We start from the raw sequence: 15810 nt of genomic DNA on the forward strand, positions 1-15810 counted from the left end.
GCATTTGGTGTTATGGTAGGATTGGGTGCAAAATTGTAAAATAAAATCATTCAAAAGATGTGAATTCAACTTGTGCACAAAACTGGAATATCACATTAAATAAAAAATGTGCATCTGATGAGTCAAAGAGAACAAATTCATCACTTTCTGATAAATTTGATTTTGTTCAGTAGGAGAAGTCACTGTTTGCCTTTTGTCTTATAAATTGCTGGAGTCTTAGAACACAGAGATGAAATTAAATAAACTTGTGTTTGGCGTTAGACCATTTTTTGCTCAAAACATTTCTGGGGAAGCAAGAACACTGAAGGATTTTGGTGATGGAGGGATTTTAGAATGACCAAAACAACATTTCAGATGTTGCGCAATGTGTTTGATGCGCCATCTTACTGCACTAATTTTTGTTATAAAATTGGGTCAATCTGGGCTTTTGAAAACACTATTGGTTGGGTTTGGGAAAGGAGGAGGTGTGTCAGCTGATCGATCAGACAGTCAGTCAGTCAAACAGTCAGTTAACAGCAGCCTCTGGTGCATTTAGAACAACATGCATGAATGGCATGATCTTAAAAAGCATACACAACTGTCACTGGTTGATTCACGAAAACAAAAACTGCAAAAAAAGTAGCTCCACGGACGTATTCAGTGCTTTACAGCAATGTATATTTTAGAATGTATGTTTTCAGAATGAGCCTGAGTTGGGATAAAAAAGTTTATCCTACTCAGTTTTTATGCACATTTTAAAAAATTATGCACATCTTGCCATTTTGATTAAGCATTTTTCCAATGTTCCCAAAAAATGTGCATTAAATAGGTGGATGGAAACATAACAACTAGTTTCTTTTTTGAATTCTGATATCATTGGAGTCTTGCATTTTCTGATGATTAGAATAAAATGATGAAAGCATTTCACAGGATGAAGCAAGTTAACACTGTGTGTTCTTGAGACAACTTTACTATCTTTTTTCCTAATTCTGCCATGTGAAGAGCTGATTAGCTGAACTTTCATGGCATTCTGTCACTGATGCCTTATGCAAATGTGTTCATCGTGGCCCTCATTGGACTTCATGTTCTGATCAGAAATAAAGCGACGAAGTGGAACAGGCACATTCATTTTCAGTGCTGGATACTTTTTCATTTCTTGCCATTTATTTCTGAGTGCACTTCAGTATAACCCTCCAGCACTCGCGCATTTAGGCTTTTTCTGTCTCTCAATTAAAAGTCAAACTTTATAAGTACGTCAGATGGGTCAATCTTTCGCTTGATCACCTGCTCCCTTCTGTTTGATGTTAAGAAAATCTCTCTGCACATTCTGTTCTCCTGTTCGTCCTACTTGTTTATTCATAAAGCCATTAATTTGACATGATGTCTCTGACTAAGGAGCCACTTCAACATATTCAATTCATTTGCTCTTTTATTCAAAGCGGATATCAAAAGCAAGTCATAAGAATGAGACTATTTATCACTGTGTTTGATGTTAAGAGTCATTACTTTACTTTAACTTAACCTCATAGATTGACAGCTGATCAATAAACTCACTACAGTTTGACAGAGAATGCAGCTGTTGGACAAAATCGATCTCTTTTGTATTTTGTAGTGCTGTGTTTATACCATATTAATCTGCTAGTGTTTGGTTTGCTTTGGCTTTTTAGGTGTTAATTATTGTGATCTCCCAATTGCAACTGAAATACTGGGAAGTCTCTCTAAACCAGGGCATCCCAAACTTTTCAGCCTGTGACCTATAAGATAACAGTGCCAGGGATTCGTGACTCCCAATATCCTCTGAGGTGGTTATAAATATACAAACTTTTCACGCAATGGTGCACAAACAAAAAATAAGCCCAAGTTAGGCCTCATTTCATTTTGGAGAACACCACTCAGGAGATCATCCTCCATCTTCAGCCATGGCCTGTATTTATTTTTAATCTATGTGAATGCCATAAGGTTTTTAGATTCAAGCTGGTGCCATGAAATCATTCTGCTGCATCTGACCTTATTGCTGTGTTTTTAATCTAACATAATGACCCCAGGGACATTATGTTTAATCTAACATATTGCCCCCCCCACCCCCTCATTATCCTGCGACCCCCCTGAGGTGTCCTGACCCCCACTTTAATAACCTCTGCTCTTAACTGATAGCATTTTATGCCGTTCAGCCTAATAATCTTAAAATGTGAGCAAAATAACCTGTTTTGTCATAACTTTAGACATTACGCTAGAGAATCATCAAATACTAGCTCTAAAGTATGTGTTTTTAAACACTAGACAGACAGACAGACAGACAGACAGACAGACAGACAGACAGACAGACAGACAGATAGACAGACAGACAGACAGACAGACAGATAGACAGATAGATAGATAGATAGATAGATAGATAGATAGATAGATAGATAGATAGATAGATAGATAGATAGATAGATAGATAGATAGATAGATAGATAGATAGATAAAGATGTTAGATATTAAATTATATTCGTCCTAAATGATAATATATTTTAGTTCTTTAAGTAGTTTTTTTTCTTTGTTTTCTTTTATTTGTTCTTAAACATTTTTACTTAAATGTTTGTTTGTTATTTTTAGAATATAAAAAATAATTTAAAAGTTATAATTTTTCAGATTTTAATATAATTTTTCACTTTAATGTTTTATATGATTATATAAATATTTTTTAATTTAATTATGTTTTATTAAATAAAAGAAGATTTTTTAATTAACTTTCCTGTTTACATTTGAAATCAATTATTCATTTTGCAAATTAACCGTGAGACTGTCTGCAAGAACAGTTCATTTGCAGTTCACCCTCATGATCTAGAGCAGGGGTTCCCAAACTTTTCAGCCCGCGACCCCCAAAATAACAATGCCAGTGACTCGCGACCCCCAATATCCTCTTAGGTGGTTATAAATACAGAAACCTTGCAAGCAATGACACAGACACACCAATTAAATTTGTGTCAGTGCTTTAAATGTGCCAGAAAGTATAACCTGATGTTATAAAATCAAAACGCATCTGACGCTATTGCTGCCTTTAATATAATGTAATTACCCCTGGGGTCGCAATCCAATAGAACTAGTAACTGTAAGCTACTATATAGTATATATTAACTATAAACGACTATTTTTATTTTCAGTATGGTTATGGATAAAATATGTTAATTCTTATGGTTTAATAAAAATAAATAGATTTTTGGAAATCACCAGGCGACCCCCCTTCATTGCCCCGCGACCCCTCGGGGGGTCCCGACCCCCACTTTGAGAACCACTGATCTAGAGAGCCAGTTGTGAACTTTGTGCTGCCCTGGTTTGCATGTTCCTGTCTGCATCTTTGTCCTGCAGTTTTAAACACACCCTGTCAGCGCTCTACACCTGTCGTCTCCATGTTGAGGAAACATTTGACTGCTGGCCACAGGCGATCCGACAGACCTCTGATATGTGCTGTGGAGAAGCTCCTGTTCTCCCTGTGAAGCCTGACAGAAGCACATCTTGTTCTGCCTTTGTATTTTCTTGCGTTATTGTTCACCAGTGCGGTTCCTTCGTTCTACTCGGTGTACAGTTCCTTCAGGGTCTTCCCTTATCCTTTATTTTCTCTAGACGGTGGACGTTCCTAATTCAAAATCACTATCAGACTGTTTTGCTAAAAAAACATTTCCCTCTGATATTACATCACATCTGTGGTACTTATCTGAAGGGTACATGATGGAGACAAAGCGTTCCCTTTCTATTTGCTATTCCTTCTGTGAACGGACAGAGTGCATTAATTCAGAGTTTCTTCAGACAGCCAGAAGACATTGTTGAGGAGTAGAGCTAAATCGTAAAGCTCTCTACAAAGTGAGTCATTCAACTCTTCTTTTAGTTATTGAAGAAAAAAAGGGAAAATAAACAATATTTAGTTGAATATGAAAGACCTGTTTTAAAAGGTGTTTATTGACATTTTATTGTAGTTTTCAGTGCAAATGGAAGGGTTAGTTAAACGGTTTGTGTACTCTTGTGTCTTCAGAACATATGTAAATTACAGCATTTGAATTAAACCAGAAATATTTCTTTTCCTCGACTGAATGTCTGTCCATCCAAAACTTTTCAAAATGTGCAAACGGACAACAACAACAAACATTGAAAAAATAAACATCAAGCTGAATGTGAGAGACCTCTTTTTGGACAAGATCATTTGTTGACAAATTTAATTGTAGTTTTCCATGCAAATGTAAGGGTTTGTTAAGGGTTTGATTACCTGCGTATGCATAAGAAGTCACAGATCATATGTAAATGAAGGTATTTTGAATTAAACTAGCGATATTTCAACACAATCTCACGGCAATTCGTAACTTTTTCATTTAGTGGCTAATTCGTATGAATTCGTACGATCTAATTTGTACAATTTAGTACGATTTGCTTATCCCCCAATGACGGTTGGGGTTAGAGGTGGGGTCAGGTGCCACGCCTCCTTTTTAAAATCGTACCATTTCGTACGACTGAACTCGTACGAATTCGTACGAATTAGCCACTAAACTGGCAAAACGTAAAATACTTACGTCTTCTCGTGAGATCAGGCTGGATATTTCTATTCCTTGGTTGAATGTCTGTTCACCCAAAACTCTTCAAAATGTGTACAAAGACAAAATAAAGGTGAAATAAACATGATTTAGCTGACTATGAAAGACTTTTGGACAAGATGATTATTAAAAAGGTGTTTGTTAACATTTTTATTGTAGTTTTCAATGTAAATGTAAGGGTTAGTTAAGGGTTTGTTTACCTGTGTGTCCTTAGGAAGTCACTGATCATATGTAAATGAAGGTATTTTGAATTAAATCAGAGATATTTTCCAGACTGAATGTCTGTCCACTGAATGTCTGAAATCCCAGACCTTATATAAATGAAGGTATTTTGAATGAAATCAGAGATATTTATATTCCCCAACTGAATGTCTGTCCACCTAAAACTCTTTAAAATGTGTATATGGACAAAAAATAAACAGGATTTAGCTGAATGGTAATACTTTATTTTGGAAGAGACGAAAGTCTGGATGAGTTTGGACTAGATGAAAATATTTCAAAGGTATTTGTTGACATATTTATTGAAGTTTTCCATGCAAATGTAACGGTAAGTCAAGGGCTCATTTATCCTTCTGTGCTTAAGAAATGACAGAAATGAAGGTATTTTTATTTAAATAAAAGAAATTTCTATTCCTTAATGAATGTATGTCCACTCAAAACTCTTCTAAATGTGTATACAGACAAAAATGAATAAGCATGGTTTAGCTGAATGTGATAGACTTCATTTTGGAAGAAATGAAAGTCGGAATGAGTTAAGACGAGATGGAAGTATTTGAAAGGTGTTTGTTGACATTTTATTGTAGTGTTCAATGCAAATGTAAGGGCTAGTTAAGGGTTTGTTTACCTGCGTGTGCTTAAGAAATCACAGATCATACGTAAATGAAGATATTTTGAATTCAATCAGAGATATTTCTATTCCTCTACTGAATGTCTGTCCACCCAAAACTCTTCAAAATGTGTATATGAACCAAAAATAAAATGGAATAAACATGATTTAACTGACTATGAAAGACCTCATTTTGAATAGGATGATTATTTGAAAAGTATTTGTTAACATTTTTATAGTAGTTTTTGAATCATATGTTAAGCATCAACAAATAGTTCATTCATCTTTTCAGCATTAACTCTACATTAATAGATGTTAGTAAGCAGTTGATAAAGCTACAAATGCACTATTTTTTGACTTGTGAATGATGTGCTTAATGATTGTAATTTTCATACTTTGTCAATGATGATTTTTTTTTAATACTAAATTAAGTATTGCATTATTTAACAAACAGTTATTTATTAACACAATCAGTCAATGATTGATAAACTAATAAAATGAACCTTTTATTCAGCATATCTTATTATTCAGGCATAAAATAACATTTACATTGTATGTTAATAAATGCTTTATTAACTCAACTTTATGCAGTTTTGTGACTAGTTATGTTTAGTAGGTCTCTTATATATTATGCAATGCTTAATTTAGTGATGAAAAATAAAGATGAAAGTATGAAAATACAATCATTAAGCTTATATACTGTAGTTCAAGAATACTGCATTTGTTTGTATGTATAAACTGCTTATTAATGTCTATTAATGTAGAGGTAATGGTTAACAAATGATAAATTAACTTTTTTGATCACCAGCCACTGTGGCTAGTAGATTTCCAACACTCGCCTTTTTCACTAGCCACACTTTTCTTGTTCTGAAAATATATTTTATATGCATAAATTTGACTTTGACATGCTAAAATAACTGGATTTAGATGTTGTGTTATGTCCACATGGCTTCTCATTCATTTAACATCTTGTGTGTATTGTGTATTAGCTTGCTCAGTGTGCATGGGCAAATGGGTTGTGTCACAATGCAATCAGTTTTTTATTTCACATTTTCTGGGACTTTTCAGGGCTCAAAATTAAGGATTTACCAAATTTATCTTTGACCACACCAAATAAGTAGCTCTTAGCCACAATTTTTTAATGTGTCAAAACAAGGAAAATACAGCTGTATATGTGCAATTTTTAATAAAAAAAAAAAAAAAACTTGTCTTTAAAAAAACATTACATTTAAAAAATTATTATTTTCATGTATCTAATATATGCACAATAATCTGTCCTGGCTAAAAGTCCCAGATCACCAGTTAAATACACATAAACGGGGAGTAATCTCCCATTAAAGCAATGCTATTATGAATATATAATTAAACCATATTAACAAAAATAACTGTAAGCAAAAGAAAGCAGGTGAAACATGCTGTGCACACGGTTAATGTTAGGCCTACTAATATTCTCTTCTAAGAATAACTAAAATAAAAGCAGCAGGACTGTGGGTGTACGATCATCACTCTTTGTCCAGTTTATTTCGAAGAGAACCAATCGCACCGTAAATATTAATCATATTCACATGTTGTTTTTTCAAAGTTCAAACATTTAATTCCATTTTTCATACTTCTTTATCAAGTGAAGTGAAACCAAACTAAACCCAAACTCAAAACCCCAACCCAAAACAAAACCAAATAAAAAATAAAAATATAGTGACAGTGAATACTTTATTTCTGAAGAAAAAAAATCCAAGTAAAAGTATCACAATTTAGTTGAAAAACAATACTTGAGTACTGTAACAAACTTACAGTATTTGTGACGAGTTTATTTCATTACTGGATCTCTTTGTGAACGTTTCACGATTTTGAGTAGAGTGACAGAAATATCTCAGATTTGATGATCAAAAGTCCTATTGGTTTGGAAGGAGGTAAGAGTGAGTAAATTATATCAATTTGAGTTGACTTGTATCCTCTTTCAGGTCACTGTGGAAAAACATTTGCCATCTTGAGGCGGTTTTTGAGCAGTCACGTGCCCAGAACTGACTGGCTGTTGATTGTGGATGATGATACTCTAATAAGGTAAGGCTTGTGTGCGTGCAAGCCACATACGTAAAATTGGTGGTGTTTAGACCAATTTAAGCATTGGTGGGAGGCATAATGTGCGTGTTTCTCACAGCTTGCCCAGACTGCAGGCCTTGCTGAGCTGCTATGAGTCCAGTGAGCCGCTGTGTCTGGGAGAGCGGTATGGTTATGGACTGGGTCAGGGAGGATACAGTTACATCACTGGTGGTGGAGGGTGAGTGAAGGATTCATTAGCATACTGCTTCTTGGACATTTATATGAAATTGTATTTAAAGTCTGTGAGAACTGGAGGTTTCTACCGACTGTACTTCAGTATTGTGACATATTTCCATTTTAAATTGGATATTGAATGGATACTTGAAAACGCTTAATAATAACAATGAAACCTTTAAAGTCATGTTGTGAGCTCCTTGACTGCAAATTAAATTGTAATTATGTTTTATACCCGCTCAAATAAACTCAAATTATTATACAGGTCAGTTTGTACATGAAAATGGTGTTCCACAAACCTTTTAGTCACAGAAATTCCAGATGTGTCTGTGTAAATATTATTTTTCACAGACAGATATATTAAAATGACTATTTATTTCTTTATAAATATTTATCTTTCATTTTTTGTCTGTACATACGATATTTAAAATCGAAGGAAAAATGATGAGCCCTCCTGTGAAATTTTGATTCTTTTTCAAATATCTCCAAGGTGATGTTAAACAGAGGAAGACATTTTTCAAAGTATTTCCTATAATGTTTTTTCTTCTAAAGATAGTTGCATGTCTACCTGGAATAGTTGGAATGTTTTTTCATTCTCTTTAAGGTTTGCTGTACTTGTTTTTTTCTTTACTTTTTATCCTAGTTATTTTTGTAATCTATATCCAAAATAATGGTACAGTATGTTATAATAACTATTGGATTGGTTTGTTGAATACCATAATGAAAAAGATCAATGTTATATATAAAGTATATATATAAAACAGTGGAAGCCAGAATTATTAGCCTCCCTAAATTATCAGCTCCCCCTGTTTATTTTTTTTCTCCCATTTTCTGTTTAACGGAGAGAATATTTTTTCAACACATTTCTAAAGATAATAGTTTAAATAACTCATTTCTAATAACTGATTCATTTTATCTTTGCCATGATGGCAGTAAATAATATTTTACTAGATATTCTTCAACACACTTCTATACAGCTTAAAGGGACATTTAAAGGCTTACCTAGGTTAATTAGGTTAACTAGGCAGGTTAGGGTAATTAGGCAAGTTATTGTTTAATGATGGTTTGTTCTGTAGACTATCGAAAAAAATATAGCTTAAAGGGGCTAATAATTTTGTCCTTAAATGGGTTTTAAGACTTTTTGGCTTAGTCCCTTTATTATTCTGGGGTTGCCGCAGCGGAATGAACCACCAACTTATCCAGCATATGTTTTTCACAGCGGATGCAACCAGCTGCACCCCATCACTGGAAAACATCCATACACGTATACATACACTACTGACAATTTCACTTATCCATTCACCTGTAATGCTGTCTTTGGAGTTGTGGGGGAAACCAGAGCACCTCTCTGAAAACTCACGCAAGCATGAGAAGAACATGCAAACTACACACAGAAATGCCAACTGGCGATCATGCTACCTACTGCTTTTTTAGGGTAAATTTTATTATCCCCCTCATGATTTATGTATTTTTATTTTTATTTTTTTCGATTTGATAGTAAACACACTACTATTGTCCAATTAGTAAACCTAATTAACCTAGTTAAGTGTTTATATTGAATAGTAGTATCTTGTAAAAAAATTAAATACAATTTTGTATAAAAAGTTTACTTAAGTAAAGTATTGTATGTATGCTCATTATGGCAAAAAGAAATGTTTGGAAGTTTAAAGTTATTAAAATTCCACTTAAAATTTGTTGAAAAGAATCTTCTCTCCGTTAAAGAACACTTGGAAAATACTTTTACAATCATTCAAATTTGACATGAGGGCTAATAATTTTGCCTTCAACTGTGAGCGAGTGCTAGTACTGTACCATTTTTTTTTTTTTACTAACATTAAAATAATATATATATATATATTTTTGAATCTCTTGACAAAAAAAAAGACAGTAGTTTAGGTTAAAGCTGTAATGTGCTTTAGGGGGAAATCTATTTACCAGTTGTAATTACATTTAAGTAAAACATCTGTATACTGATGATATCCCCCCAAAAAAAGAAGCAGCAGTTTTACTAACTAGTATCTCCACTTAAAAAGCATGCAGGAATATATTCTGGATTCTTATATTATATTAATATTTAATTTATTATAACAGCACTCACAATTTGAGAGTCAAAATAGGAGCCTTTGAGTCAAAAAGCTTCTAAATCACTGGCTTCCATCCCCTAAATTTTGCTGTTCCTGTTACATCACATATTATGACTAATGGTACAATATGAATGCAAACAGGTAAAAGCTGCAACGACTGATGACAGAGGAACATTACATTTCACTTTGGTGACAACAGTGTGTGCAAACCACAATTTAAAACCTAAGCTTTCTAATTTCACCCCCTAAAGATACACAGACCACATGCTGTGCAATTAGCCAGTGTATTTTGGAAACAACAGATGAGTTTACCATAATTGGGTGTGTGTGTGTGTGGTTCATTTACGTTTTACAAACCCTGTAGTAGTTTTTAAAATGGTGTTTAAAAAATAATAACTGCTTTTATTCTAGCCGAAATAAATCAAATAATACTTTCTCCAAAAGGACAAAATATTATCAGACATACTGTGAAAAATTCCTTGCTCTTTTAAACATAATTTGGGAAACATGTAAAAAAAAAAAAGAAAAAAAATTCAAAGGGGTGATAATAATTCTGACTTCAACTGTATATGGTTTTTGTTTTATATTTATACAGTATATTAAAATAAGCAAAAGGACTTGCACATATTGTCTAGTGGCCACTTGGGAAAACTGCCGGTGCTCCAGCTGACCAATGTTTTTGATTGGCCAGCAGTGGTTAATTTAATTTTTGTGAGTGTGTGTTTGTTTGCAGGATGTTATTCAGTCGAGAGGCTGTGGTCCAGCTGTTGTCCAGCGGCTGTAACTGCTACAGTAATGATGCTCCTGATGATATGGTGTTGGGCATGTGTCTCAATTCTCTCAGAGTCCCTGTCACACACAGTCCACTCTTCCACCAGGTAAACAAAAACACACACACACACACACACACACACACACACACACACACACACACACACACACATGCAGTATAACTAATAAACAGTAAATGTATTGCAAACAAACTATCAAATAAATACATAAAGGAATTTTATTTGAATAATAATCAGTCAATTTTTTTATTAAGCTCTCAGAATATTTTTAAAATATGTGTACAATCGTGTACAAGTATAATACTTCTTGCCTAACTATCAAATTACCATTGAAAAATAAAACAATGAATTCATTGTTTTTATTAGTTTATTAATTTTTATTAGTTTTTATTTTATGTTTACCTAAATTCTTAGGAGTGTTGCAGCATTTTCTGTAGTAATGTAACCAAATGTAAATTGTTTTCACAAATAAATATTTTTGTACACATGCAAGGTCGCCTTGCTGTAATTACAGCTAACATAAATATGAATAATAATAATTTATCATTTATAATGAATTTTATTTCAGATTTTCCCAAAGCATCAGAATGTTTACAACATTTTCCACAGCAGTGTGATTTAATGGTATACCTGTAAATTGTTAGTTTACTATAATTGAATGCTTTACCTGTTAACATAGTGTTGCCTATCTATTATTCATTCATTTATTCATTTTCTTTTTGACTTATTCCATTTATTAATCAGGGGTTGCCACAGCGGAATGAACCACCAACTTGTCCAGCATATGTTTTAGGCAGCGGATGCCCTTCCAGCTGCAACTCATCACCCATACACACTCATTCACACACATACACTACGGACAATTTAGCTTACCCAGTTCAACTATGGCACATGTCTTTAGATTAACCCGAAGCACCACAAGGAAACCCACACAAATCCAATGCTTTTTTATTGTATGTAGTTTCAAATGAAATGATTACCCTAGTCATTATTGCTTTTATTACTATTACCATAAAAAGAAAAATAATACTAGTAATAATAATAATAATTAATATTAGAGTGGGGTAATAAAGCTTAAAATTCATCTTTAAATCACTGGAATAATTATTATTTTATATTATAAAGTACTTTTGTACAGTTGTTTTATAGTGCAAAAACATTTCACAATTTGACAATTTGTACTATATTTTTGATTAAATAAATACAGCTTTGATGAGCAGTATAAGCTTATTTTTTTTATTAAAATGTATATAAAACTGTCCCACCTGTGGAACTTAAGGTGGTTTTATCATTTTGCCACAAAAGTATACAGAGGTACAAAGCATGTACTGTCCAGCAGACACACAAAAAACCCTTCAGTATGTGAAGATTGTCAGCACATAGTGTATTCCTGGCTCTTTTTTTTTGGCCAATAATCAAAAGGGACAAAATGTGTAGCCAGCACACAAGGTGTCCCAATACCTGAGTCATTTTTTTTCAATGGTCTTGCATTACATGTCTTTTCGATCTTGTAAACTCCACCTGTTTGTAAGCACTGACTTTAAACAAAAACAAATGTTCTAATCCCGATAACACAACCTTCTGTATGCCCTCTAATTAAAAGTGCCGGTCTTTGAAAGAAACTTGTTCATGTTCATTATGAGTAATTTCCAGACAAGAAGTAATTGCTTGTAATAATGCCTGCTCTGTCATTTCCAAATTCATCTTCTTCACTGACCTGGAAGAAGCAATTACTAAACAATTGATCCTAAAAGCGGTCTCAAGAGAGTTGGCAGGTTTTCACAACAAAACTAGCTAAACGGTTGATCAAAACTAGCCCAATATCAAAACACAAAACACCCCACCACCCATTTGTAAAATTGATATTTTACATTATGCATAATTTGCAGTTTGTTATTTGAAAATAAGCATATATAAAAATATACAATTAAATATCATTATTCATATTATCATTTTAAAAATACCTAAATATCTATTATGCCCTTTTTTTACAAGATGTAACAGAAGTTTCTGATGTTCCAAGAGTGTGTATGTGTCGTTTCAGCTCAAAATACCGCGCGCATTTCCTTTTTGTATAACTCTTTGAAACGGCCACTTTTAGGCTTTCATCCAAATTCTGCCATTTCGGTGACTGTCACTTTAAATTCAAATGAGATTGTCCTCTTTTTAAAAAGAGGGTGTGGCTACAAACACCTAAGCATCAGTTTCGAAACGGGACTAATGTATTCTCTGTGAAAACTGCAAATGTCAAAAGAAATGGCTCTGAACAAGGGAGTCTATGAAGACTGGTGTTCATCATGAAACTGACATTATCTTCTGCAGGTATGGTGTGAAAACTCACTCAGGGCTGTCTATGCTAATGAGGAAGAGTTTACCACTAATAGGCAGGAGAATGTCCCATCATACAAAATCCACACTCACACACCTGGCCCAGCACACAGATGAAGCTTGTGAGGACTGCAATCAAGGGGGATCTGGGCCAGGTGTGTGAGTGCAAAAAATGATGGGATTTGTAGTTCATTTCAGTGGCAGAATTGTAGTCCAGTTGATAGTGCTTGTTTTCCAGTGATCAGCAAGGCCTAGATTGCTGGTGATCATGATAATATTAGTCCGACCATATGAGACTACTAGAGTTACTAACTTCCTATTATTTGGCACATTACTTTGAAACCAAGATAGATTGAACCCATATTTCTCTCATAAAAGCAGTTGCACTTGTAAAACATAAAAGTTTGGTTACACTGCACTGCTGTTATTTATGTCAATACTTGAGATTGCTGGTGATTGTGATAAAACACGGCAAAACAAGGAATTGCCCCGTAATGCTTAATAGTCTGGGTAATTAGTCCTCACAAGCTTCAGGTGTGTATCTGCAATTAAGGAGGATCCATACCTGCCAACACACTGTTTTTCAAGGGAGTCTCCTGTATTTCAGACCAATCTCTTGCCACCCTCCCGTTTTGTTGTTTCTCCCGGAAAACTCCCATAATTCCAACTACCCCCCTATCATGGATCTCAACTTTTTGGTACAGTCTATAACAACCCCGGATTACCGACTTTGATATAGTATCTGTAGTATCAAATCGCATAGTATATAGAAGCTCTGTGCCAGGTATGTTAGTGCAGGGAATGATGGTATATGTAGTTACTTAGTTCATGTTTTCCAGTGATCTGCAAGGCCTACATCACTGGTTCCCAGACTTTTTCTTTGGGACCCCCCCATGAACATATACAAACATTGGAGCCCCCCCCCCCCCCCCCCCCCCCCCCCCCGCCCCGTATAAATACACATGCACGCACACACATCCGTATGTGTATGTGTATATATATATACTGTATGTGTGTGTTTGTGTAATATTAGTATATAAAATGTATAGAAAATATAAATGAATCAGTTTTAACTTGTCTTGGCCTTCAATAAAACCAAAATTTAGGTAGGCTTTGTCATACTGTCTAATCTTTATCTTCGCCTCTGAAGAATCACTGCATTTACGTTTCTCTGCTATTTTTGGTTTGATTTTGCCTTTACGACACGTTGACAAGCACGTTGCGCGAGTGAGCTAAATTTAAATAATTATTTAAAGTTATTTGTTTTAATTGTTTATACTATTATGTTGGGATTTTAAGCGTGTGTTTTAATTTTTTTTGTTTTGTTTTTGGTACTTAAAAATACATATATAATATTGAAGCATTTTTATGCCTTTTTCTACCTCAACACTTATCCTCTCCCGCTCCCCCCTTGTGAACTCTGGCGCCCCCCCTTAGGGAGGGGGCAGATCCCAGGTTGGGAACCACTGGCCTAGATCACTGATGGTCATGACTAATATTTATGCCTGATATTTATTTTTGTATTCTCTCTCAGGCTCGTCCGGAGGATTACGCGAGGGACTTTTTATCCCACCAGACCCCGATTTCCTTCCACAAACACTGGAATATAGACCCTATAGCGGTGTTTAACAAGTGGCTGAAGAACGAAAAACATACAGAAGGACTACAGAAAAGCACTAAGGAGGAATTATAGTGTTTGTGCGCAGATGTTTGTCTGGTCTGGTGTGTGAAAGTGTGTCATTGTGCGTCTCTCTTTGTTATATATATATATATGTTTTCTATATTGTGAATCTTGCACAGACATGGATGAAAGGTGCCTTCTGGTCTGTATGAATGTCTTTAAATGTTTGTTTTGTTTTGGATGGGGAGGTGCATGTTGGAAAACTTAAATATTTATATCCCACGGTTATCGCAACCTGTGCAAGGTTATTTGTACCGTAGGTTGTTTTTAAACATTTTGTTTTCTAAAAGATTTGTGTGGAATTATTCGATGAAATTTAAGATAAACTTCAAATCCCGTTGCCTTAAATCAGTTTTGCTGTGTCTTGATTTTAGTAATAACCGAAAAAACGACTGCCTCATAATTAAACCTACCGTTATGAAACTGAAGTACCACAGGTAAGGTTAATTTATTCTCACACAGAGCCAGAAATGGGAAGAAAATACCTAAATGAACGAGCGAGAGGAACACTAGTATCTGGAAGTTTATAATGTTGTTTCTTAGCTGTTTGGGAGCTAAAGGGACATGAAAAGTTTGTTGTCATTTACTCACTCTTTTCTTGTTCCAAACCTGACGTTTGACTCTTTCTTTTGTTGAACACTAAAGATGTTATGAAGAAAGCTGGAAACCTGTAACCATTGACAGCCATAGTATGTTTTTCCTACAATGGAAGTCATTGGTTACGGATTTTCTTCCAAATATCTTCTTTAGTGTTCAAAAGAGGCGGTTTATTCTGCAGTGGTGACCCCAGATTAATAAAGGGACTAAATAAAATAAAGGGCCAAAAATAAAATGAATGAATGAGTGTTCAAAAAAAGAAAGTTATAAAGGTTTGGAATCACTTAAAGGTGAGTAAATTGTGAGTAAATTTTCATTTTTATATGATCTATCGCTTTAACATGATGTAGATGTCAGCGCCAATGGTGTGGGGATTATTACATCAACACATGCACTCCATTGCTCACGGTGACCAGAGTTCGATTGCCGCCTCAAGGTCGTATGCCGATCCTTCCCCTTTCTCTGCTCCTCATGCTTTCCAGTCTATACTCTCTACTGTCCAATCCATTAAAGGTGAAAACCCCCCAAAATAATAATTATTTAAAAAAAGCATGATGATTAGATTATTTACTTGATGAAACTGTAAGGTCAAATGTGTAATTTTTATACGTGTAATAATGACTGAATCCAAACAGTTTCCTAAACACACTATTTACATGGTCAGACTGGTTTTACAGCCTCAAAT

General features: G+C 34.4%; 1 protein-coding gene across 1 annotated transcript in view; it reads left to right on the forward strand.

Annotated features, from left to right (window-relative positions):
- Positions 1-14876, forward strand: part of b3glcta (beta 3-glucosyltransferase a) — a 150684-nt gene extending 135808 nt beyond the window's left edge. Inside the window, exons 12-15 of the mRNA NM_001302251.1 lie at positions 7332-7431; positions 7529-7648; positions 10462-10606; positions 14382-14876. Of these exons, the coding sequence (NP_001289180.1) occupies positions 7332-7431; positions 7529-7648; positions 10462-10606; positions 14382-14540 (524 nt within the window). The 3' untranslated portion in view covers positions 14541-14876. The remainder of the gene's footprint in view (positions 1-7331; positions 7432-7528; positions 7649-10461; positions 10607-14381) is intronic.
- Positions 14877-15810: the final 934 nt, after the last annotated feature.

This window comes from Danio rerio, chromosome 15, assembly GCF_052040795.2.
Source record: "Danio rerio strain M-AB ecotype USA chromosome 15, GRCz13ab, whole genome shotgun sequence".
Taxonomy (NCBI): domain Eukaryota; kingdom Metazoa; phylum Chordata; class Actinopteri; order Cypriniformes; family Danionidae; genus Danio; species Danio rerio.